Consider the following 26,589-nt stretch of genomic DNA (forward strand, 5'->3'; position numbering starts at 1 on the left):
CAATATAAATAAATAAAAAAGTATAACATATATACAGAAAAGTACATAATTTATAAATGTACAGCCAAATATCACAAATTGTAACTATCCCAAATGAAAAAAATAGGACGTTACCAGAAGCCCCTATGACTTCTCCCGATCACTGCACCCATCTTGTCCCCGAAAGGCAATTTCCATCCTGATTTCTTGATTTTTCATTTCTTCTTTGTTTTTTTTAATACAGAAAGGTCTCACTATATTGCCCAGGCTGGCCTCGAAATCCTGGACTCAAGCAATCCTCCCTCCTCAACCTCGCAAAGTGCTGGGATTACAAGTGTGAGCCATTGCGCCTGGCCATCCTGATTTCTAACACCATCGATTAGTTTTGTTTTTAAACTTTACATCAATAGAATCACCGAACATGTATTCTTTTGGTCTGGCTCCTTTTGCTCCTCATTATGTCTGCGAAATTTCTCCATGTTGTTTTGAGTAGCAGAAGGTTGTTCACTTTGTTTCTTTTGAGACAGGATCTTGCTCTGTCGCCCAGGCTGGAGTGCAGTGGGGTAATCACGGCTCACTGCAGCCTTGACTTCCCAGGCTCAGGCAATCCTCCCCACTCAGCCTCCTGAGTAGCTGGGACTAGAGGCGCCACCAAACCTAGCTAATTTTTTTTTTTATTTGTGGAGTGAGGGTCTCACCATGTTGCTCAAGGCTGGTCTTGAACTCCTGGGCTCAAGTGATCCTCCTGCCTTGGCCTCCCAAAGTATTGGGATTACAGGCATGAGCCATCATGCCCAGCTGGTTGTTGGTTTTCATTGCTGTACAGTAATCCATTTATGTATAACTTATTCATTTAGATTGTTTCCAGTTTGGGATTATTATGAATAATGCTGCCATTTTGGTGCATATATTAAGCATTTCTGTGAGGTACATACCTAGGAGTGAAGCTGCTGGGTTACAGGATATAGATGCTTGGCTAAGCTCTGGGGGTGACTACGAGATGACCACAGAATGGACCACCCCCAAGGGCAGCACTACCAATGAGGCCACCACTGGGGCTACTCAGCCCACAGACCTGCTGCTCCAGCCATGACTGCCTCTTGATACCCAGGGAGTTGGACGCTTGGTATGGTAATGCCAAACTCTCACATTTCCATGACCTGACTTGTCTGCACAAAACAGAAAAGAGGGAGAGAGAGTGGGGGTGGCAGGGAGAGAGACAGAGAGAAAGGGAGGGAAGAAGACAGGAGAGAGAGAGAGACAGAGACAGAGACAGAGAGAGAGAGAAAGGAAACAGTAGAAAATGGCCTCTATATTTTCACCCTCCAAATCTCTCAAGTACTTCTGAAAGGTAAAACCAATTTGGCATCTGGGACCAGGGCCTGCAGCCTCTGCAGGGTAGGAAGCCAACCTAGAAGGAGAGTGGAACACAGACTGAGCTATCAGAGCTACAGCATCCGCCACAACATACCAAGGGCCTGGTCTATGTGCTGGGCAAGGCAAAGATCAGATCTGTGAGCTTAAGAGTCTAGTAAGAAAGGCAAGCGCTGAACAAGTTAATGTAAGTACCTGCTCCCCAGCCACCACAGAACTGCTAATTCATCTCCCAGACGAGTGTTTTCTGAAACGCAATGTAATCACGAGTCCCTCTTAGTGCTGAGGGTAAGTGCCAAATTGGTGCTTTTCTTCTCTCAATTCTGTAGGTTAGGGCATGCATTTTGCATATTTATTTCATGCTCATCTTATTTCTCGCTCACTTTCCCTGTGTTCCTATTTCCTGATTTACTTTTCATCATGATGTATTACGTATTTCTGCAAGGCATCTCCAATCTTCCTCCTTGAAAAAGGACAGATATAAATCAGTCATCTCTCTGCGTGGGGCCCCAGTGTTTACCCATTTACTCAGGAGGAGTCAGCTCACTCACCAGCTCCTATTTGGGTTCACAAACTTTAAATAGTATAAATATAAAAACAGAAGCTTTCAATTCATTTCTGATTTCACATTGGTAACCAAAAAAGACTAGTGAGAAGATTAAAAGATGATGCAAGAACATGTCCTTTGGAATAAAAAATTAATATAACACTGCAGTATTCTAAGATAATTGGTTTTACTAATGTGGAACAATTAATGCCAGCCATAAAATGTATAAACATTTTATTATTACAAATTCAAATTTGTTCTCTTTTCCCTATATCACCATTTAATTGAACAACAACACATCGAAAACTGGTCGCCTTAAAACCAATTTTAAACAGGTTGTTCAGGAGCAACAATACAAAAACAAAGTGTAGACTGGAATGTATTACATTTTGGCCAAACAAAAAGATTTGATTCATTCTGGCTCATGAAGTTAGATAATGGTATTTATGGTTTTGAAAGTTCACTGAAACTTTTTCACTGAACTGATTTCTTTCTGATGCATTTTCTTGAGTTCTACCCATGACTGCCACAGTAGCAGTCCTGGGATCAGAACCCACACACCGTTAAAGAAAAACAGGTAAAGCCAACAGTAGAGCCAGTTGCTGGTGTTGAGGTTGGGGCTTCTGGTGAGCCACTCTGGGAGGAAGGTCATCCAGCAGCCATACAACTCGCACACGCACAGGGTGATCTGCAGGAAATGCCTGTTGGAGAGAAAGAATCCCAGGATGAACCACCAGCTTGGCACAGTTTGGCATCAGAGTCATGACATCTTGTCTGTAATGGCAGCATCAACAGTCTTCGCTATGAAAACCTCCCTAAATTGGGCCTCAGGTGTTGGGTGGTGCTATTTTGATGGGGGCAAGTCAATCTAATTAATGAAGGCTCATTCTTTCCTTAGAGGAGCAACACTGCCCTTCGAAGATTATTCTCAGAGTTAAGTGAGGACCCTCAGGGATCCTGACCCATTCTGAGGGAAATTTGGTGAGATCACACCTGACTCAGCACAGAGAGGCCTGACTGTGAATCTCACCATGAGGCGTTATAAAAGGGGAGAGCGAGTAATAACCCCTTCCTTAAACAGTGTAGCACAGACTAAATGAGATATGAGGATAAAGGGCCAAGCACTGGGCAAGTAAGGGCTCAATAATGCAAATATTACAAATTTTTGAAATAATAAACACATGGGCACATGTAGTAAGTTTGCAACCAGCGTAACGGAGTGAAAAATATGTCAAGGTACCAAAGAAAAATTTAATTTTTATTGCCAACTATCTTTCTAAAATTGGGTGGGGAAGGAAGCTTTAAATAAGACTTCTTCATTACAAGATGGTGGAAAATGGAATGCAGCTGTGTCTACTTGAAATTGTTTTAGGGATTCATCTCAGGATAGCAATCTATTCACCCCAGGCCACTCTGTCCCTAAGGAAAGAAAAGGAAGGAAGGGAGGAGAGTTTATAGTCTCTCAGAGTCTGATAGGATTGATAATTTTTTCGTCTTTTTTTTTTTTTTTTTTTTTGGGACGGAGTCTCGCTCTGTCACCCAGGCTGGAGTGCAGTGGCACGAACGTGGCTCACTGCAACCTCCACCTCCCAGGTTCAAGCAATTCTCCTGTCTCAGCCTCCTGAGTAGCTGAGACTACAGGCACCCGCCACCATGCCTGGCTAGCTAATTTTTGTATTTTGAGTAGAGACGGGGTTTCACCATGTTGGCCATGTTGGTCCCGAACTTCTGATCTCGTGATCCACCTGCCTCGGCCTCCCAAAGTGCTGGGATTATAGGCATGAGCCACCGCACCTGGCCTCTCTGCACTCCGCCTGCCCCATACCCTTCACAATCTGCTTCTGAGAAGATTTCCTATTTATCTTGCAAGTCTGACTCCAAATTATATAATTTACTTTTTGTCAAGTGGGACAGGAGTTTTCTTGAATGATCTGGGGGGAAAAGGATGGACGTATTACCATTTTATGCTCCAAAGTATTGGTGGCAAATCATCTAGGAGCGTTAGCATCATTCTTGCCTCTACAGAGTCTAGGTTGTTATTAAAATAATATTTCTCATATTTTTGATTCTGAAAAGTCTGAAATGATCCTAGTAGAACCATCACCCTTATCTCACATAAAATAATTTTCATTTCTCTTCTGCTTTTTTTTTTTGGAGACAGGGTCTTACTATGTCACCCAGGTTGGAGTGCAGTGGCGTGATCATGGCTTACTGCAGCCTTGACCTCCTAGGCTCAAGTGATCCTCCCACCTCTGCCTCTTAAGTATCTGGGACTACAGGCGTGTGCCACCAGGCCTAATTTTTAAATTTTTTATTCCTTGTAGAGACAGGGTCTCACTGTATTGCCTAGGCTGGTCTCAAACTCCTGGGATCAGGTGATCCTCCCGCCTCAGCCTCCCAAAGTGCTGGGATTACAGGCGTGAGCCACCGCGCCCAGCCTCTATTCTTCTACCTTTTATCTAACAAATATATGTGGTCACAACCTACTCCAAAGGTCACCTAAGTGTTGGGACATGTAATGTCTCCCCTCCTTCCAGCAGGACAGAAGAAGGGCACCTACCGGTAATATTTTTCTTTGACTATGGCATAAATGAGGAACAATGCCAGAGACCCATCCAGGGCGACGGTCAGAATTTCCACAGACACAATGGTTGGATCGAAATAAACCCATCTTGCATCAGCTTTGCCATATTCTTTCCCTAAAGACAAAATCCATGTTGTTACTCAAATGGCAACAATTTTTATGACAGTTCATGGAAATGACCTTTCTTTCCTTTAAGGTGGAGATAAAATGAGTAATCGCCACTCTCTCTGCATTCTTCACGATGCCTTAGTGGAAGGCAGGAGAAGCCCTGGGACTAAAATGCATTTACCACCTGACACAAGCACTGAGAACAGCAGCAGGTTACAGGTGTCCAGTCATTCAGTTTCCAGCATGCTTTCACATATGCGCCCTCCTCAGCCCCACCCTCTTCAACGTAAGTAGCAGAATTTTAAAAGAATTCAACATGGTCAGATTTTGCAAAGACAATCTCCAGTCATGATCTTGGTAAATACATTATAATTCCTTACTTCAAAATTTCCATATAAATTCTGTAAGTATAATGAAGATGTGGGAAATTTGTTATGAAGGACATGTTTATAAAAAAACACGTTTATGGCCAGGCATGGTGGCTCACGCCTGTAATCCTAGCACTTTGGGAGGCTGAGGCGGGCAGATCATGAGGTCAGGAGATCGAGACCATCCTGGCTAACATGGTGAAACCCTGTCTCTACCAAAAATACAAAAAATTAGCCAGGCGTGGTGGTGGGCACCTGCAGTCCCAGCTGAGGCAGGAGAATGGCATGAACCCAGGAGACGGAGCTTGCAGTGAGCCAAGACTGCACCACTGCACTCCAGCCTGGGCGACAGAGTGAGACTCTGTCTCAAAACAAAAACAAAAACAAAAACTTGTTTCTTGGCCAGGCACGGTGGCTCACACCTGTAATCCCAGCACTTTGGGAGGCCAAGGTGGGCGGATCACTTGAAGTCAGGAGTTTGGGACCAGCTCAGCCAACGTGGCGAAACCCTGTCTCTACTAAAAATACAAAAATTAGCTGGGCATGGTGGCACATGCCTGTAATCTCAGCTGCTTGGGAGGCTGAGGCAAGAGAATCGCCTGAACCCAGGAGGCGGAGGTTGCAGTGAACCGAGATCGCACCACTGCACTCCAGCCTGGGCAACAAGAGCTAGACTGTGTCTTAATACAACAACACGTTTATTAATAACAGAAGAGAAACTAGGTGCTGAAGGGACAGTGGGCAGGGAGGGGAGGAGCGAGCCCAGACTGCAGAATGAATTGGAGTGGGCAGAGGGGCGTCTCCGCCCACAGGGACAGGGAACTCACAATGGCCCTCACACGTCTCAGCTGTGCTGCTTGGGGAGCCAGTGTGCTTTCAGAGATCCATCCAGACCCATTATCAGAGTGGTTTCTTCTCGGGAACACCATGACTCAGAACGTGTTTTCAAGGCTGGAATGATGGCCAGGTATTGTGGAGGCCATTAAAAATTATTTAATTACTTTCTTAATTTGTACAAGTAATACATGCTGGTCCTAAGATCTCAAGTGATTACAGTGAAAAAAATGGAAGTGATCACCTCGTCTCTCCCTTTAACACTGTCTCGCATTATTCAGAAAAGATGTGATGGCCACAGAGGAGCCTGTGATCTGCTACTGAGCAGCCCACAGCTCTTGTCTCATAAAGGCCAGAGGAAGGATCCCTCAGAGCCTGGGACAAAGGTTTCTAACAAAAGTCTGTCCTAAGAGAAAGGACAATAAGAGGATTAGCTATTTAATGGGATAACACACAAGGCACGTGCTGAGGGAATGTTCTGTGAGAGGCCACCGAGTCATCAGCCTGTCCTTAGCTGACTGTCTGCAGTCTCCTGTGCCCTTCAATAACTAACTGGAAAACAATGTCATATGGAAACGTTTCTCCCCTAAATTTAAATATACATACAATAGGTGAAATGTACCAGTTAGTGCACCTAAAATCTAATAAAATATCACCTAAGTAAAATGTCAGTTCTTTAGGAACAAAAAGAGATACTGACCAAGTCTTTTTTTTTTTTGAGAAGGAGTCTCACTGTTACCCAGCCTGGAGTGCAATGGCACGATCTTGGCTCACTGCAACCTCTGCCTCCCAGGTTCAAGTTATTCTCCAGCCTCAGCCTCCCAAACAGCTGGGACTACAGGCACCCACCACCACACCCAGCTAATACTGATTGATTGACTGAGACAGAGTCTCACTCTGTCACCCAGGCTGGAGTGCAATGGCCAGATCTTGGCTTGCTGCACCCTACGCCTCCCGTGTTCAAGCGATTCTCCTGCCTCAGCCTCCCAAGTAGCTAGGATTATAGGCACGTGCCACCATGCCTGGCTAATTTTGTATTTTTAATAGAGATGGGGTTTCACCATGTTGGTCAGGCTGGTCTCGAACTCCTGACCTCAGGTGATCCACCTGCCTTGGCCTCCCAAAGTGCTGGGATTACAGGCTTGAGTCACTGCACCTGGCCTAATTTTTGTATTTTTGGTAGAGACAGGGTTTCACAACGTTGGCCAGGCTGGTCTCAAACTCCTAACCTCAAGTGATCCATCTGTTTCAGCTTCCCAAAATGCTGGGATTACAGGCGTAGGCCACCGTGTCCAGCCTTCAACAAGTCTTTTTTTTTTTTTTTTTTTAGCATTTGGAAGGTGTTATGGTAGGCCCTGATAATGCAGCTGCAAGTAGGACCATGTTGGCCCTTAGTGGCCCACATTCTAGTGAGGCTGAAAACCAGGCAGTAAGTGGCAGTTAGGGAATACGAGGGCAGGGAAGAAGTGGCACTGAAGCCAGACTACGAACTTCAGGGAAGACTTCCTGGAGGAGGTGTTTTGATCACTGCCTCTCTTCCCTGTTGGTGAAGGATGGACTTCTGCCTGAGGGCTATGGTGATGGCTGAACACACAATACCCGACACTGGGCAGATGAGATGGAGGAGGTTTATTAGTCGCATACACTCGTGGCCCGGGAAAGGAGGACATCTCGCCATGCAGGGCCACATAGGGGTTGCACCTGGAACAGTGTTCAGGCAGGGGCCACGCAAGCAGGCTTTGCAGTAACAAGAGGAGGGGGTGGGTTGAGCCCTGGTTCCCGAGAGAGGATGTGATTGGCTTGTTTGGATAATTCCATGGGCAGACTGGTGGGAACTGAAGCCTGCTACTGAGGGGACAAGCATTTGTCCCCTCCAAATCTGCGCCTGGTTAGGGAACCTTATATGTGGAAGCAGAGTGGGCAGGGAGACTTGCAGTTTGGCCATCTGAGGACCCCCTGGATCTTACCAGGTATCAAAGCAGACATAATACTGAATCCTGGCCAGGCAGGGTGGCTCACACCTGTCGTCCCAGCATTTTGAGAGCCGAGGCAGGTGGATCAGTTGAGGTCAGGAGTTTGAGACCAGCTTGGCTAACATGGTGAAACCCTGTCTCTATTAAAAATACAAAAATTAGCCGGGCGTGGTGGTGCACACCTGTAGTTCCAGCTACTTGGGAGGCTGAGGCAGGAGAATCACTTGAACTGGGAGGCAGAGCTCACTACAACAGAGGTTGCAGTGAGCTGACATTGCGCCACTGCACTCCAGCCTGGGAGACAGAGTGAGACTCTGTTAAAAAAAAAAAAAAAAAAAAAAAAACAGGCAGACATAATACTGAATCCTGATTTCAGGCCTTATACCACAAGAGGTGACTCCAAATCTGAGTGGAAAGTAAGGGTGTTTCAGGGAGGAGCATGTGCAAAGGCCTGGAGCTGAGATGTAGTATGTCTGAATCTACAGACAGTTTAGCAGAGCTGACGGTGGGGGAAGGTTAAAGCCTGAGAGGAAGGTAGGGGATGGATAGTAAGGGGCCCTGGAATCCACCAGTCCCAGCACATCTCCCTGTGGCATCTCCCTCTGGCAGTCCCTCTGGCATCTCCTCTACTGCTAAACTTTAACCATCTCTTTGCTTATTAAACACTGAAACAATAAAAAGGCAAACAGGAGCATTAAAAAGCCTGATGATGTGATCATTTCCATTGATTCTGTGACTGGTAACTGGGCTTAGGTGAGGTTTACAAGGAAAAGATGCAAACTAAGGGTCGGGGTAGATTTCCTCAACCAGAGCCATTGTTGTGTCCTCAACCAGAGAGTGGAGAGCAGGAGACGCTGAGTATTCATGAGGTTTATGGCCGGCCCTGCATCCCAGTGAAGCCAAGGTCAGAACACAGGTCATCATCAGAAGGTCCTGCCCTAGACACACAGTATCAGAATCTGCATTTGAGTAAGATTCCCAGGTGATCTGGGCACTTTGGAGTCTGGGAGGTACTACTTGCTTTACGTTATCTACTGGATTTTAATTTCATGAAAATAAAGGACACCTTCATTAAATGAGTTTTTACTGCATTTTGGTTTTTAGAAATACGGTCTTACTGTGTTGCCCTGGCTAAACTCAAACTCCTGGGCTCAAATAATCCTCCTGCCTCAGCCTCCCAAGTAGCTGGGGCTCCAGGCTCGTGCCACTGCACCCAGCTAGTTTTCACTTCTTTAAGGTGCATAATGTAAACGTGAAGACGATAGAGAAAGCCTGTGTTAGACATTCGCATATCATGGGATTGAGCCAAATCTGGGCTGTTTGCTTTCTGTCATGCCAGGCAGGGCAACCAGGGGAGGAGGTGTCAGCACAGCATCCGGCAAAGGGGAGAAGAGGACGCTCAGCAGGGAGGAGCCATGACTCAGGCTGGGGTCTGTCAGCCTCTGGGCTTCACCAGCAATCCCCAAGCAGAGTTTAATGCAGCCGATCAAAAGTGCATAGCTGCATTCAGCTGAGCCCTGGATCTGAAGTGGCTCAACTCTGGTCAAGGGGACTCAGACTCCTTGGCTAGGACTTGAGGCATCAAAGATGACACCTTTTCCTTTGGGAAGTACTAATGAGCCTACTCAAATCTCTAGATGTTTCCTAACACTAGTGGTAAACAGGAGTCCCCCACACAGATCTAGCTGGAGATGATTTTAGAGTCACAAAAGAAGTGAGATAAATGGGCCAGGTGCAGTGGCTCACGCCTATAATCCCAGCACTTTGGGAGGCCAAAGCGGGCAGATCACGAGGTCAGGAGATGGAAACCATCCTGGCTAACACGGTGAAACCCCGTCTCTACTAAAAATACAAAAAAATTAGCCGGGAGTGGTGGCGGGCGCCTGTAGTCCCAGCTTCTCGGGAGGCTGAGGCAGGAGAATGGTGTGAACCTGGGAGGCGGAGCTTGCAGTGAGCCGAGATGGTGCCACTGCACTCCAGCCTGGGCGACAGAGAGAGACTCGTCTCAAAAAAAAAAAAAAAAAAAAAAAAGAAATGAGATAAATGATGCAAAGTTTCAGAAGCAAAACCTGAAAGCAGTTATCCTGAGAAAAGCAGTTTTATAAAGTGGTAAAAAAAACACCTGTCAGTATTGACACAGTACATGGTAGAATATTGATGCTAATTGATTGAATATTGACTGACAATGAGCATGAAGACTTTTGGAAAGGATCTATAAGACCACAAATATATATGTACAATAAAAAGAAAGTTGATATTAAAAGTATGGGAAAAGCACCCAGTTTAAATGCCACAAGCTCTTCCATCTGCACTGACTACCAACATTTTTTTTTTTTTTTTTTTTTGAGAGGGAGTCTTGCTCTGTCGCCCAGACTGGAGTGCACTGGCGTGATCTTGGTTCACTGCAAGCTCCACCTCCTGGGTTCATGCCATTCTCCTGCCTCAGCCTCCCAAGTAGCTGGGACTACAGGGGCCCACCACCATGCCCGGCTAATTTTTTGTATTTTTAGTAGAGACGGGGTTTCACCGTGTTAGCCAGGATGGTCTCCATCTCCTGACCTCGTGATCTGCCTGCCTCGGCCTCCCGAAGTGCTGAGATTACAGGCGTGAGCCACCATGCCTGGCCACTCACTACCAACATTTTTTATTTTATGTATTGTTTTTTAGAGATGGACTCTTGCTCTGTCGCCCGGGCTGGAGTGCAGTGGTGCAACTGTGGCTCAATGCAGCCTTGAACTCCTGGGCTCAAAAGATTCTCCTGCCTCAGCCTCCTGAGTAGCTGGGACTACAGGTGTGCACCACCACACCTGGCTCATTTAAAAAACTTTTTTTAAAGATAGGGTCTTGCTATGTTGCCCAGGCTCAAATATTGTTTAACATAATAGCTTTATTAAGATGTAATTCACATGCCACACAATCTACCTATTTAAATAATTGGTTTTAGTAGAATCATAGGTTTGAATCACCACAATCTAATATTAGAACATTTCATTACCCCAAAAAGAAATCCGTGCCCATTAGCAGTCACTCCTCATTTCCCCCCAACACCCCCACCCCTACCCTCATTCCCAGGCAACCAGTAATCTGCAATATCTCTACAGACTCACCTATTCTGGACATTTCACATAAATGAAATCATACAGTATGTAATAGAGGCGTTTGACAGTCACACTTGCAATAAACCTCCTCCAACATTTCAAACGCAAACGTTTTTAATTACTTACATAAAGAAGCAATCAAGCCATCGGAATTTGCAACGTTTCCTACTAAAGACAAGTAGACAAAAGGGCCTTCCTAGAGAGGAGAAAATGAAGACATGCTCTAATACAGCATCACAACCACAGGATGGCACCGTAGACACATGGCATTGCCTGGCTCCATCCCCCACCCTTCTCCATGGCTCACATCCTGGCCAGAGCCTGGAAACATCCACACAACCTTGTGGGATACAATCTTGGGGCCTGGTTACCTGGACCTTGGAAATGGGTATGTCTTACCCTAATGTACAATTAATGTTGTTTTTCAATGATTGGCATTGTAAAAGCAGAGATGTGTTCCTACGTGGAAAAAGTGAAATTTTTGCATAAGAGTTTAACTATTGTATTAAATAGAGTAAGCTCTAGATTATTTCAGGGATCTTAAGTCTTTGCGGAGAACCCCACAGAAGTTCACCTTTTTTTAACTCAAAAAAATCTAAGATCTTAAAGAGAAAGGCAATCAAGTTTATACCAGCATTGAGCAATCCTCCCCCCTTCTCCTATACAAGGGCAAGTTTAGGAAGATTTAAAACAGTTACAGGCTACATTTAACATTAAGGTAATAAAATATCTGCAATTACAGTTAGTATTTTCCCATCACTGAAGTGCTTCTTTGCCTAAGATTTCTAAAACTAAACAGCTAGAAGCCACTGGGATATCTAATTGTCATGTTGCTCCTTTGAACAAATTTTGCTGCTGGTCAATAAAACTTTTCTCTCATTCCTTTTAAACAATCATTTGTATGACATTAAAACTGGGTCCTGCCTCCCCAGAGGTCACCACTCTCAATCACATCTCTTTGCAGTTCCCGCGGTGATTTCATAATATACTTACACTGCTATTTCCTTTGACTACTAGCGGGAAAAGCTATTGTTTCATTGATACTCCTTCCCCTCCCGTTTCCAGTCCTTCGAGTTTCTGATATATTATTCTATTACTTACCCAAATTTGTAACTTAAGTAAAAAAACTGAAAACCTCAGCTCACTCACTCATCAATGTTGTGCAGTCTCTGGGCTTCTTAACCCCGAAAGAGTATGACAGCCTCTACCAGGCTCCCTGCACCCTGTTTCCAACTCTCAATTTCTGTCCAGTTTGCTTATGCATTGTTGAGACTGATTACATGTCCTTTCTTGTTCTCTAAACATATTTGTTTTCCCTGTTTTATCTGTAACTGGATTCTAAAAGCTGAAAAGCCAATTAACAGCATTTACAATGTTGTGATTATGGAAACAGTGTTCACTGTAATGGGCCACAATTTCTTTCCTTAGGGATCCCGTATCCTGACTCCTGTGTCATTTAAGGATAATGCTGCAAATGAAATATCCTTTTTCTTTCTTTTTCTGAGATAGTCTCACTCTGAAGCTGAAGACAGGATGGAGTGTGGTGGTGCAACCTCAGCTCACTGCAACCTACGCCTCCCGGGTTCAAGCGATTCCAGTGCCTCAGCCTCTCAAGTAGCTAGGACCACAGGTGTGTTGACACCACACTCAGCTAATTTTTGTTATTTTTAGTAGAGACGGGATTTCGCCATGTTGGCCAGGCTGGTCTCAAACTCCTGGCCTCAAGTGATTTCCCCACCTCGGCCTCCCAAAGTGCTGGGATTACAGGTGTGAGTCACCGTGCCAGGCTCCAAAAATCATATCCCTTAAAGGACATTTTAAAAAATCATATGAGACAAATAGCTGTGTTTTTAAACAAATAAGTACTCCCCAGTCCACTTACTTTGCAACACTTTATTTTTACCAGCCAATTTTTTATTTTTAGCAGAGCCATAGGGTGAAATCCATACCACTTCCTTGCTTTGGCCTGAGAACTTTCTACACAAAGCACATCCACTGGGCTGGCCAGTGGGGCAATGGGGCTGGGCTGGATTTGACCCTCTCTAGGCCTCAGGCCATCTATCTGTAAGATGAAGGACTTCCTTCCTATAGATTGTGAATCTCATCCTAAAACTAAATGCAACCTCCACTGGCGACCTCTTTCACTGGACCCATTAGTAAGACGTGGAGTCTGACACCAGGTTGCAGACCCTTCCCCAGAAGCAACTCTGGGTAACAGCAAGATGGGGAACTGGAAATCAGTAACATGCAGGAACCTATGAGTCCATAACAAATCCGTTTCCTTTTACATCTACCTGTTGAAGCTCTACTCATTTTTCAAATCCCAGCCCCAACCCACTTCTTCAAGAAATCTTCTTCGACCTCCTAGTGAGAATTAATATCTCACTCTCCTAAAACTCCCATGTGACTAAGTTTGTTTCTGTAACCAGCAGCTATCTGCTTGCTATGGACCCCCAGCTCCCATTGGATCACACATCATTGGGATCTGGAATACTGTCATCTCTACCTTAGAATCCCCAAGAAACATGACATTTGTGTTCAGTGTTTGCTAACCTTGAATTAAGTTCATACAACAAATTACTTATAAAGAAGGATGGCCTGAAGAGGCTTTTAGAATGCCCTATCTATTTCTTACTGTATTAATGTCCTAAATGTAAAGATAGTGTAATACATATCAAGTGTAATGAATATTCATGCCTTCAAATGCTGATCAGGTGTCACCTCCTCCAGGAAGCAAGATTTTACTATTCTCCTGCTGGGAGGTCGGTGCCCTCCTACACAGAAACCTGCTCACTTGTCTCTTCCCAAAACTGCCAGTTCTCTGAGGGCCAATTCTTTGTCTTTTATCTCTGTATTCCAAATGGCTAACACATAGTACATGCTAATAAGCGTTTCCTAAAAGAGTAAGAAATAAAAGGGAGAATAGAAAACAAGACAGTTAAAAATAATAACAATAATAATAATAATCTGGTTAGAAAATGGGCAAAAGAAATGAATAGACATCTCACCGGAAAGTACATAAAGATGGCAAATAAGCACATGGAAAGATGTTCAACCTCATTAGCCACCAAGGAAACGCACCTTCAAACCACAGTGAGGTATGACTGCATAAACTATCAGAATGGCTAAAATAAGGCTGGGTGTGGTGGTTCACGCCTGTAATCCCAGCACTTTGGGAGGCCTAAGCAGGCGAATCACGAGGTCAGGAGTTTGAGACCAGCCTGGCCAACACAGTGAAACCCCACCTCTACTAATAATACAAAACAATTAGCCGAGTGTGGTGGTGTGTACCTGTAGTCCCAGCTACTTAGGAGGCTGAGGCAGGAGAATCGCTTGAACCGGGAGGCGGAGGTTGCAGCGAACCGTGATTGTGCCACTGCACTCCAACCTTGGTGACAGAGTGAAACTGTGTCTCAAAAAGAAAGAAAAGGAAAGGAAAGGAAAAAATAAAAAATAGTGGCAACATCGAATACTGGTGAGGATGTGGAAAAACTGAAACAAACACAGATTTCTGAAGGGATAGAAGCGGTACAGCCAATAAAAAAAAACTAGAGTTTGGCAGTTTCTTCTAAAACTAAATACACAATGACCATATGACCCAGCAATTCCAGTTGGGTATTTCTCCCAGAAAAATAAAAACTTACGTTTATACAAAAACTACTACACGAATGCTCATAGCAGCTTTATTTGTGGTAACTAATGTCCTTCAAAAAGCCAGTCCCAAAAGATTACATAGTGGTTACATTTATTTTTATTTCTGTATTTATTTTTTGAGACATAGTTTCGCTCTGTTGCCTAGGCAGAAGGGCAGTGGCTGGATCTTGGCTCACTGCAACCTCCACCTCCCATGTTAAGGGATTCTTGTGCCTTAGCCTCCCAAGTAGCTGGGATTACAGGAATGCACCACCACACCCACCTAATTTTTGTATTTTTAGTAGAGATGGGGTTTCACCATGTTGGCCAGGCTGGTCTCGAACTCCTGACCTCAAGCGATCCACCCGCCTCAGCCTCCCCAAGTGCTGGGATTACAGGCTTGAGCCACCATGCCCGACCCTGTTGTTACATTTATATAACATTTTTCTGAAATGATAGATTTTAGAAATGGAGGACATTATTAGTGGTTGCCAGGGGTTAAGGGATGGAGGTGTGGGGTGGGGGGATGTGTAGTTATAAAAGGAAAACACTAGGGATCCTTGTTAGTGCTGGAACTATTCAGTACCTGGACTGTTGTGGTTGATATGTGAATCTACCCAGTTGATACAATTATATGGAACTTAATACACACACACACACACAAAACACACACAAAAAACTGAGAAGTCTGAAAAAGATCAGTGGACTGTATCAATGTCCATACGATGGTTATATTACACTATAGTTTTACAAAATGTTTGGTACCAAAATTATCAAAATAGAAAATAACTTTTTTTTTCTTTTTTTAGACAGAGTCTTGCTCCCCAGGCAGGAGTACAGTGGTGCAACCTTGGCTCATTCAACCTCCGCCTCCTGGGTTCAAGCAATTCTCCTGCCTCAGCCTCCCAAGTAGCTGGGGTTACAGGTGCCCGCCACCATGCCTGGCTAATTTTTTGTATTTTTAGTAGAGATGGGGTTTCGCCATGTTGGCCAGGCTGGTCTCGAACTCCTGATCTCAGGTGATCCACCTGCCTTGGCCTCCCAAAGTGCTGGGATTACAAGTGTGAGCCACTGCACCTGGCCGAAAATAATTGTTTAAAAACCCACCAAAATGTTAGCATCGTGGAAACCTGGGAAAACAAGGGACCTCTGTATTATTTCTTACAACTGTATGTGAATCTACAATTACCTCAAAATAAAAAGTTAATTAAAGAAACAGAGAAAGACATGGGAGAAAGAGTACCATGACTAAGTGAATGGGCTTTTCTTTTTTTTGGCAGCTGTCAGGACTTAAAAAAAAAAAAATTTAGAATAGGCCAGGCTCTGGCCTCAGAGAGCTTATTGTCTAGTTGGACAACAATGACTTTCAATTCAATAAAGGATAGAGGAAGATGAGGGAGCTGTAGCTGGGACAGTGAGGAAAAATTTCAGAGGGAGGCAGGCCTAGAGCTGGGCCTGGGTGGGCAGGCTGAGAGGTAGGAGGACAGGGATGGAGCCCAGAGGATGGTGTGAGGCCCGTGGGTCCAGCTTTTGCCCTGCTCAGCCCTGTGGCACAAACAGTAGTGCTCAGGGGTACTGTGTACATTAACAATGTGTGCAACCATCGCCACCATCCATTTCCAGAACTCTTTATCTTCTAAAACTAAAACAATGTGCCCACTAAACACTAATTCTCCATTTCTTCCCTCTCTCAGCCCAACACCCAGCACTCTACTTTGTGCATCTACGAATCTATTTTAGGTACCTCGTGTAAGTGAAATGAAACCAAACAGTCATGCTTAGCCTCACAACGGTGATATGCTCTGAGAAATGCATCATTAGACAGTTTTGTCATTGTGTGGACATCATAGAGTGTATTCACACAAACCTAGGTTGTGTAACGCTTACCTCACACGTAGGCTATATGGATAGCCTTTTGCTCCTGGGTTACAAACCTGTACGGCATTACTGTACTGAATACTGTAGGAAATCATAACACAATGGTATTTATGCATCTAAACACAGAAAAGGTAATGCACTGCACTACAACATTATGACAGCTATGATGTCTCTAGGCAATAGGAATTTCTCAGCTCCATCATAATCTTATGGGACAACCATGGTATATTCAGTCCCTTATTGACTGAAATGTCCTTATGCAGTGATGACTGTATTTGTCCTTTCATGTCTGGGTTATTTCACTTAGCACAGCGTCTTCTAGGTTCATCCATGTTGTAGCATGTGTCAGAATTTCGTTTCTTTTTAAGGCTGAATAACACTCCACTGTATGCAGGCACTGCATTTTGTTTATTCATTTGCTGGTGGACATTTATGTTGTTTCCATTTTGGGGTTATTGTGGCTCATAAGTCTGCTGCTATGAACACTGGTTTGCAAGGATTGTTGGAGTGCCCGGTTTCAATTCCTTTGGGTGTATATGTAGAAGTGGAATTGCTGGATCTTAAGGTAAATGTTTAGCTTTCTGAGGAGCTCCCACACTGCTTTCTGCAGTGCTGGCACCATTTTGCATTCCCACCAACAGTGCACCACAGTTCAAACTTCTCCACATTCTTGGCCAACACTTCTTATTTTCCTTGGTTGTTATTGTTTTTTTTTTAATAGTAGTCATCCTAATGGGTGTGAAGGAGTATCTCACTGTGGTTTTGATTTGCATTTCCCCTAATGACTGACTAGTGATGCTGAACATATTTTCATGTACATATTGAGCTCTTTGGAGGAATTTCTATTCAAATCCTTTGCCTACCTTTGAGGTTTTTTTTAATTGTTAAGAATGTAGGTTTTAAAATGGAGATATCATCACTTGGAATTTGAAACCACTGGGCTAGACTGCCCCATGGGCAAGATTAACCAATAATTCTCACAGCATTTGGTAAAGCAGAGCAGGGGCCATTTTCATAAGAATCTGAGAACAAGATCTGCCCACCCATCATGAGGGCAAGGGGCCTGCAGTGAATCTTAAGTCCCCCCTCCCCTGCTGCCTGGTGATCTCCTCTTCAGTCTTTAAAACCCTAGTGAGGCTGGGCGCGGTGGCTCACGCCTGTTATCCCAGCACTTTGGGAGGCCGAGGCAGACGGATCACAAGGTCAGGAGATTGAGACCATCCTGGTTAATACGGTGAAACCCCCTCTCTACTAAAAATACAAAAAAAAATTAGCCGGGCATGGTGGCAGGCACCTGTAGTCCCAGCTGCTGGGGAGGCTGAGGCAGGAGAATGGCGTGAACCCGGGAGGCGGAGCTTCCAGTGAGCCCAGATGGCGCCACTGCACTCCAGCCTGGGGGACAGAGAGAGACTCCGTCTCAAAAAATAAATAAAAAATAAAAAAAATAAACGCCCGGTGAATCCTTCCTTCCTCGGTGCCACCTTTAGGCCTGGACGGAGTCTTATCACTCACCAGACTGCATGACAATGTTTGTTTCCCTCTCTACTTTCCCTACTAGTAAACCTCCTTAAGGGCGGGGAAAGGTTGATTACATGCAATAAACACCGAATACACATACAGTGAGATTTTATAGACAATCCCAGGCTGATTCTTCAGACTTTCCACAGCTATCACTGAATCATGTGGTATTAGCCGGGCCACCTAATTCCTTAGTCCTTCTTAGTTTTTTTTTAGTGATAGCAGAGATGACATGGGTCCAGAGGTGTGACTCACAAAAGTCCTTTGTTGAAACATTCAGTATATAAAAAAAATGCTCTCATTTGATTTAAAAAATAGGACCACTGCAGACATGGGCAGGTCTGGTGGGTCAGTGTGCCCTGGCACTGTCTAAATAGCGGGTCATGCCTTTCCGGGAAGGGGCAGTGGTTCTACATGAGGACACTGTCCTTGTGTTTTATGTAAAAAGGAAGCCAAATAGACCAACAAACACTTGGCTTTTCTTCATGAAGTAGGTAATACACCAGTAGCAACTCTCTGATTCTTCCCTGAAACAACGCTAAGAGCTGGCATCCCTTCCCTATATCATACTTGTCCACTCCCACTGCAGCCCACGCCCACGTCAATCCTGCTGCATCCCACCCCAGGAAGGTCATTCACATGAAAGTCAGAAAAAGCACATGGTGAAAAGGGGGTGAGCGTGCCAATATCAGAGTTCCAGGTGACATCGCTGAACATTCTGTGATTCTGAGACTGGCTGGCTCTTAACCTAACAGAAGTCACAAATATAAAGCAGCAAACACAGGCCCACCACTTTAGGCTGCACCATCCACAGCTGATTCTCGTCAATAACAGACTCCGTGCAAAAACGAACAAACTAGGTGTGGGAGGCAGAGGCCCCAGCTTCATGAGACCTGCTATTATGGTTTTAAAAATTATAAGGGCTGGACGTGATAGCTCACGCCTGTAATCCCAGCACTTTGGGAGGCTGAGGCAGGCAGATCACCTGAGGTCAGGAGTTCAAGATCAGCCTGGCCAACATAGTGAAACTCCTTCTCTACTAAAAATACAAAATACAAATATTGTGTCTGGAATTGGTGGGTTCTTGGTCTCACTGACTTCAAGAATGAAGCCGCTGACCCTCGCGGTGAGTGTCAGTTCTTAAAGATGGTGTGCCCGGAGTTTGTTCCTTCTGGGGTTTGGATGTGTTCGAAGTTTCTTCCTTCTGGTGGGCTCCTGGTCTCGCTGGCCTCAGGAGTGAAGCTGCAGACCTTCGCAGTGTTACAGCTCACAAAGGCAATGCGGACCCAAAGACTGAGCAGCAGCAAGATTTATTGCAAAGAGCGAAAGAACAAAGCTTCCACTGCGTGGAAGGGGACCCCAGCCAGTTGCCGCTGCTGGCTCCGGCAGCCTGCTTTTTTATTCCCTTATCTGACCCCACCCACATCCTGCTGATTGGTCCATTTTACAGAGAGCTGATTGGTTCGTTTTGACAGGGTGCTGATTGGTGCGTTTACGAACCTTGACCTAGATACAGAATGCTGATTAGTACATTTACAATCCTTTAGCTAGACACAAAAGTTGTCCAAGTCCCCACTGGACTCAGGAGCCCAGCTGGCTTCCCCTAGTGGATCCCGCACCACGGCCGCGGGCAGAGCTGCCCACCAGTCCTGCGCTGTGCGCAGGCCAGCAGTGCTGGGGAACCCAACTCACCCTCCACAGCTGCCGGCCCGGGTGCTAAGCCCCTCCTTGCCTGGGGCTGGCAGCACCAGCCGGCCACTTGGAGTGCGGGGCCCACCGAGCCTGCGCCCACCCAGAACTCTGCCCGCGAGCGCCACGCACAGCCCGGGTTCTCGCCCGCGCCTCTCCCTCCACACCTGCCCGCAAGCAGAGGGAGCCGGCTGCGGCCTTGGCCAGCCCAGAGAGGGGCTCCCATAGCGCAGCGGCAGGCTGAAGGGCTCCTCAAGCGTGGCCAGAGTGGATGCCGAGGCCGAGGAGGCACCGAGAGCTAGCAAGGGCTGTTAGGACGTTGTCACTTCTCAATATTAAAAAATACAAAAAAATAAAAATTAGGCATGGGTGGCACACGCCTGTAGTCCCAGCTACTCAGGAGGCTGAGGCACAAGAATCGCCTGAACCTGGGAGGCGGGGGTTGCAGTGAGCCAAGATCGTGTGTGCCTGTGCCTGGGTGACAGAGTGAGACTCCGTCTAAAAAAAAAAGACTATTCAGGGGCTTTTGAATAAAATCTGCTCTAACCACAAAAAGACCGAAGATCAAAGCCACTGAAGACACTACTTACTATTTGCCAAGCACCAAAATTATATGTAGAATTGTAGAGAATGGAGACAGATATAGTTCCTCCTGTGAATTCATGCTTTATATATTAAATGAACTGTACAGTGCTTTTTTTCTTCTCCCTTAAAATTGTTTTTAGACTCTGGGGCATGAAGTTTATGTTAAATAACCAAATAAACATGGAAGGTTATCAGCTCCAAAATCTTTAACCACAATGTATGATAGAGATCCAGCCATCTGGAACTGAGTTTCATGTTTGAGCTCAACAAGCACTGAGGATCTAAGGATCAGATGAAAGGTGCCTGGTCAACAGCAAAGGGCCACATGCAGGATGTTGCTGTAATTGGGAAGGCAGGGCTCCACTAGGTGTTAGGCGTGATATGGTTAAGCTTGAGCAAAAGCAAGTACAACAGATTGTATTTCTTTTTTTCTTGTTCTGTCACCCAGGCTGGAATTCAGTGGTGTTATCACGGCTCACTGCAGCCTCTCAAACTCCTGGCTTCAAGCAATCCTCCTGTCTCAGCCTCCAAAGTAGCTGTGACCATAGGTGTGCACCATCATGCCAGGCTAATTTTTCCTTTTTTAATTGTAGAGACAGGGTCTCGTTATGTGGTTGAGGTTGGTCTAGAACTCCTTGGCTCAAGCGCCTCCTCCCTCAGCTTCCCAAAGTGCTAGGATTACAGGTGTGAGCCACCACACCTGGCCAAGATTGTATTTCTGACATTCACGGCTACTTTCACCTCTCCGGGCTTAAATTTCCTAACCAAGAAAAAAAGAGAGTCAAGCTATATATATATTAGGCAATATATGTCTAGTGAATGAACAAATAATAAGCAGAGGCAGACTGGATCTGCATCTCCACCTTTTGACAGAGTCACTCACCAATTTCCAGCCTGGAGCACAGCACTTGGAAGATGCATGTTGCTTACTGAGAGGATGGTGAGGACCCTAAGCAGAGGCCCAGGTAGTGTCTGTTAGCAGAGGGCCAGGTTTGTGGGAGGGGCCTGCTTCAGCGCCAGCACTTCCAGTGGGCATGAGCCATGAGTTCTACACCTGCCAAGACCCACAAGCCACAGGGAAGTCAAGCTCACAGCGACCACCAGGGTAGATCCCTGACTGGACATGATGAGGTCTTCCAGCACTCCTGTGCTGTCATTTCTATGATAACAGGAAAGGCAGGCACCTGTCCCTGAAGAAGACCTGACTTTTTAGAGACAGACTTACTCAGTACATAAACGTAAAGTGACATGAGGTCCAGATCACTTTCCAGTACTTCAGCAATAACAATGAAAAAGGGAGGGAGGGAAGGAGAAAAACAGAAGAAAAAGTGACAGATGGGCAAGTGCAGCAAAACTTGAAAATGCTGAATCTGCTCAATGATATTGTACTAGTCTCTCTACATTTGTGAATGTTTGAAATTGTTCACTGTAAAACTTAATTTTAAAAAGATACATAGGCTTACGCCTGTAATCCCAGCACTCTGGGAGGCCGAGATGGACAGATCACAATGTCAGGAGATTGAGACCATCCTGGCCAACATGGTGAAACCCAGACTCTACTAAAAATACAAAAATTAGCTGGGCGTGGTGGCATGCGACTGTAGCCCCAGCTACTCAGGAGGCTGAGGCAAGAGAACTGCTTGAATCAGGGAGGTGGAGGTTGCAGTGCGCCAAGATTGTGCCACTGCACTCCAGCCTGGTGACAGAGTGAGACTCCGTCTCAAAAGACAAAACAAAAAAAAAACACAAAACAAACAAAAATATATATAAGTGATACATGTTAAAGTTAAAAAAAAAATTATAAAAAGGTACAAAGCAAAGGATAAAAGCCTCTCTCCCTCCTGACTCCCAATCACGTTTCCCAGAGATGACCACTGTTAAGTTCCATGGTAGCCTTCAAGAATTTTTCAGGTTTATATTAATAAGCAGTTATAAATATTTAAAATATTTTCTCCCTGCTACGAATTTTTCTACTATTAACCCAGAGGGTGATGAGGAAAATTTCATAATACTTATTTAAGTTCCGTATATCAAAAAATTTGGTTTAAAAAATACAGTAAAGTTCCTACTGGACATATGTTATAAAACATAACTGAACTATACTTAATTGAGCTGCTAACAAAATCAGAATTAAAACGTATTATAGCAAATAAAGAAAGGCCAGTCTCATTTTTCTCTTAAGATGTCCCAGGCATGCAATTTTTTTCTTTTTTTAGCATGGTCTCGCTCTGTCGTTCAGGCTGGAATGCAGTGGTGCGATCTCGGCTCACTACAACCTCTGCCTCCCGGGTTCAAGCAACTCTTCTGCCTCAGCCTCCCAAGTAGCTGGGATTACAGGCACACGCCACCACGCCTGGCTAATTTTGGTATTTTTAGTAGAGACAGGTTTTCACCATGTTGGCCAGGCTGGTCTTGAACTCCTGACCTCAGGTGATCTGCTCACCTCAGCCTCCCAAAATGCAGGGATTACAGGCGTGAACCACCACACCCGGCCCAGGCATATAAGGATTTTAACAACATATTTTATAGACTTAAAGACAGCTATAAGTCAAAGCTCAGATCAAACAAATGATTAAGTTATGCCAGCTATTTCCATTGATAATTAAATATCCAATTTAAAGAGCATGCTCAATTTACTCATTTTAATCCTTAAAGAAAAATTTAGCAGAAAAAGTCCTTACAGAAATAAAAAGAACACATACTGAGGCTGAGTTTATATTTGAAAGTATCTGTTTTTTGTTGTATGTTTGAATGAAGACCTGGAGAAAACATGGCAACATTCACTTTCAAGAGTGGGAGAATGAAGTGGAGCAGGAATAGAATCAGTACATAAATCCTGTCAACATTTATTAGCATTTGCAAATCTGACTCACAAAACCTCAGCCTAATCAGACTGGATTTTTGCATGTCATGGCAACAGCATACATCGTTGTTTCTGGAGGGATCAGCTGCGGCAGCCTCCTACGGTCCTTTGGTGACAAGGCTTTAATGACTCCATAAATGTAAGCTGCCCAGCTGCTGCCCGCTTAACGAGACGATGATTTCCACTTGATTGAACCTGCCCAGCAGCCAGTTGTCACCTAACATTCACAGGAGACCACGCAGGTCTCTTTCAGAACTACCAGGATCAAACAGTCACATGAGTTCTATGGTTCCTACAACACGGCAGTATACTGTTTGATTTAGGACTTGAATCATATTTCTTCCTTTTTAAGAATATACCCTTCTCTGCCAGAAGGCTGTTACTTCTCAGATTAAAGATGTGAAAGGAAACCTTCCAAGGCTCATCTTAATTGGACATATACATCGTCACTTTAGTATACAGGGATGACAAATGCTAATCCGGGTATGGAATATGGCAAGGAGGATTCACACTAAGAGGACAGAGGAGAAGAGAATTACATTTACTGAACTCTGGCAAGTGCCAGGTGCCTTACATCCTTGCCATTCAAACACGGTTCATGAACCACAGCCTGGCACTCACTTGGGAGCTGGTTACCAATACAGAATCTCGGATGATCCCCGGATGACTTGTGTGCATGGCCAAGCTTGAGAAGCACTGCGCTAAGTTATAAGGCTTTATTTAATTCTCACAGCCCTTTGAAGAAAACATTATTTCCATACTTCACAGGTAAGAAAACTAAGACAGAAAATTTCCTTCTTCTTTCCTCCTCATTACAGAAAGGATTTGCAGGGGAAAGGGGCATGCCCAAGTTTCTGAGTTGGTCATCCGGAAAGCCGGCATTCAAGGGTGCATCTACTGCATCCCAAAGGCCCTTGCTCTTTCCACCTTCCCCCACCGCCCCAGGCTCCTTGAATGATGGTCAGACTCCACCTAGAACCGTGTTTAGGAACTGATGCTGCATTCATTCATTCATTCATTCATCCATTAATTTATTGAGCTAGAGTCTCCCTGTGTCACCCAGGCTGGAGTGCAGTGGCGCCATCTCGTCTCACTGCAACCTCCACCTCCCAGGTTCAAGCTATTCTCATGCCTCAGCCTCCCAAGTAGCTGGGATTACAGATGCGCGTCGCCACGCCTGGCTAATTTTTTGTATTTTTAGTAGAGACGGGGTTTCATCATGTTGGCCAGGCTGGACTCGAACTCCCAACCTCAGGTGATCCGCCCACCTCAGCCTCCCAAAGTACTGAGATTACAAGCCTGAGCTCACGCCTGTAATCCCAGCACCTTGGGAGGCCGAGGCGGGCAGATCACGAGGTCAGGAGATCAAGACCATTCCTGGCTAACATGGTGAAACCTCATCTCTACTAAAAATACAAAAAAAATTAGCCGGGTGTGGTGGCAGGCACCTGTAGTCCCAGCTACTTGGGAGGCTGAGGCAGGAGAATGGCGTGAACCCAGGAGGCGGAGCTTGCAGTGAGCCGATCGCGCCACTGTACTCCAGCACTGCAGCCTGGACCACAGAGCAAGACTCTGTCTCAAAAAAAAAAAAAAAAAGAAAAAAAAAGAAAATCAAGCCTGAGCCACCGCACCCGATCTGGTACTACATTTGAAAATGCAACCTGTGGCATATATGAGGGTGAGTGATAAGTTTTAGTCATATACATCATCAGAATGACTAAAAACAAAAGTAAAAAACACAAAAAATGCTAAGTTTTGGTGAGGCTGTGGGGCAACAGGAACTCGCACATAATGCTGGTGGGAATGCACAACAGTACAGCCACCACGGAAAGCAGGATGGCAGTTTCTACTAAACTGAAAGACTCCCACTCGAAGACCTTGGCCTAGGAGAAAGAAAAATATGCCCACACAGACTTCGATGCAGATATCTATTAGCAGCATTATTTGTAATAGTAAAAAACGAGGAATAACCCATTTGTTCATTAACTGATAAATGGATAAATGAATTGAAATACATCCATGACTGGAATACTACTCAGCAACTTACATTAAATGAAGACTATGTATGTATGATTTCATTTTTATGAAATTATAGGAACAGCAAAACTTTAAAGACAGAAGGCAAACGGGTGTTTGTTGGGGCTAGTGATGGGCACTGGGATCATCTTCAAAGGAACATGAGAAAACTTTTACTAGAAGTGTGATGGAAACGTTCTGTACTATGATTGTAAGGGTGGTTACACAACTCTACACAATCACCCAAATTCACCAAATTGTACACAGAATGGGTGAGTTTTATTATACATAAATTATAATAATAAAGCTGGAGGGAGGAAAAGGGGAATTTAGAAAAGTGGCTGGTAACCATGCAAATATAGGTATATCTCAACAGCTTTCACTATAGTAACAATAATCAGTCCAAATACAAAGGAGAGAGGCCAGGCGTAGTAGCTCATGCCTGTAATCCCAGCACTCCGGGAGGCCGAGGCAGGTGGGTCACTTGAGGCCAGGAGTTTGAGACCAGCCTGGGCAACATGGTGAAACCCCATCTCTACTAGAAACACACACTAAAAATAGCTGAGCACGGTGGCACGTGCCTGTCATTCCAGCTATTTGGGAGGCTGAGGCAGGAGAACTGCTTGAACCCAGGAGGCAGAGGCTGTGGCGAGCTGAGATCGCGCCACTGCACTGCAGCCTGGGAGACAGAGTGAGACTCTGTCTCAAAAAATAAAATTAAATTAAATAAAACAAAATACAAAGGAGAAATACAGTAGCAATGAAAATATAAAATGTTTTGAAATAAACTTTAAGAGACTATAACAGAAGATTTAAACAAATTGAGATCTACCCAGTTCTTAGAAGGCAGACTGTATTATAAAGATATCATTTAATCTCAAATTAATCTATAAAGTTAAGAAAACCACAATCAAAATACCGAGTATTAGAACTTGGGAAAGTGAAATTATTTTTTATTTTTGAGACAGGATCTCGCTCTGTCGCCCAGGCTGCAGTGCAGTGGTGTGATCTCAGCTCACTGCAAACTCTGCCTCCTGGGCTCAAACGATTCTCCTGCCTCAGCCTCCTGAATAGCTGGGACTGCAGGTGCATGCTACCATGCCTGGCTAATTTTTGTACGCACCTGGTCAGCAAAGTGAATTTAAAAGTACATCTGGAAGGACAGATCATAATTTAATTTTAAAGTGTTTGAAATTATTAAAACAGTGGCTAGAACTGGAACCAAAAGATTCCTGAAACAACTAAACTCAAAAATCCTCAAACATATCCATGCATATAAAATACTTTAGTATATGATAAAGCTGCCATTTCAAGTAAGTGGGGAAAGAATGGATTAGTCAATAAATGAGGCTGACAACACTTTCTTGCCCTTTCTCCCCAAAAGCATAATAAAGTGTGGGTGAAATTGTTTGTACTAATAGATGAACACCTTTTATAGATCATTAAGGAAAAGACAAACATCTCCATTAAAAAACAGGCTATAGAAGGAGGATCCCAAGATCTACGCCCCAGAATCTCGTCCCAAAGCCTAGCACCAAAACA

General features: G+C 44.7%; 1 protein-coding gene across 1 annotated transcript in view; it reads right to left on the minus strand.

Moving 5' to 3' along the window:
* Positions 1-2,114: 2,114 nt before the first annotated feature.
* Positions 2,115-26,589, minus strand: part of EBPL (EBP like) — a 30,345-nt gene continuing 5,870 nt past the window's right edge. Inside the window, exons 2-4 of the mRNA XM_054446724.2 lie at positions 10,992-11,061; positions 4,461-4,599; positions 2,115-2,601 (exon numbers count right to left, since the gene is read on the minus strand). Coding sequence (XP_054302699.2) covers positions 2,361-2,601; positions 4,461-4,599; positions 10,992-11,061 — 450 coding nt within the window. The 3' untranslated portion in view covers positions 2,115-2,360. The remainder of the gene's footprint in view (positions 2,602-4,460; positions 4,600-10,991; positions 11,062-26,589) is intronic.

Source organism: Pongo pygmaeus, chromosome 14 (assembly GCF_028885625.2).
Source record: "Pongo pygmaeus isolate AG05252 chromosome 14, NHGRI_mPonPyg2-v2.0_pri, whole genome shotgun sequence".
NCBI classification, from domain to species: domain Eukaryota; kingdom Metazoa; phylum Chordata; class Mammalia; order Primates; family Hominidae; genus Pongo; species Pongo pygmaeus.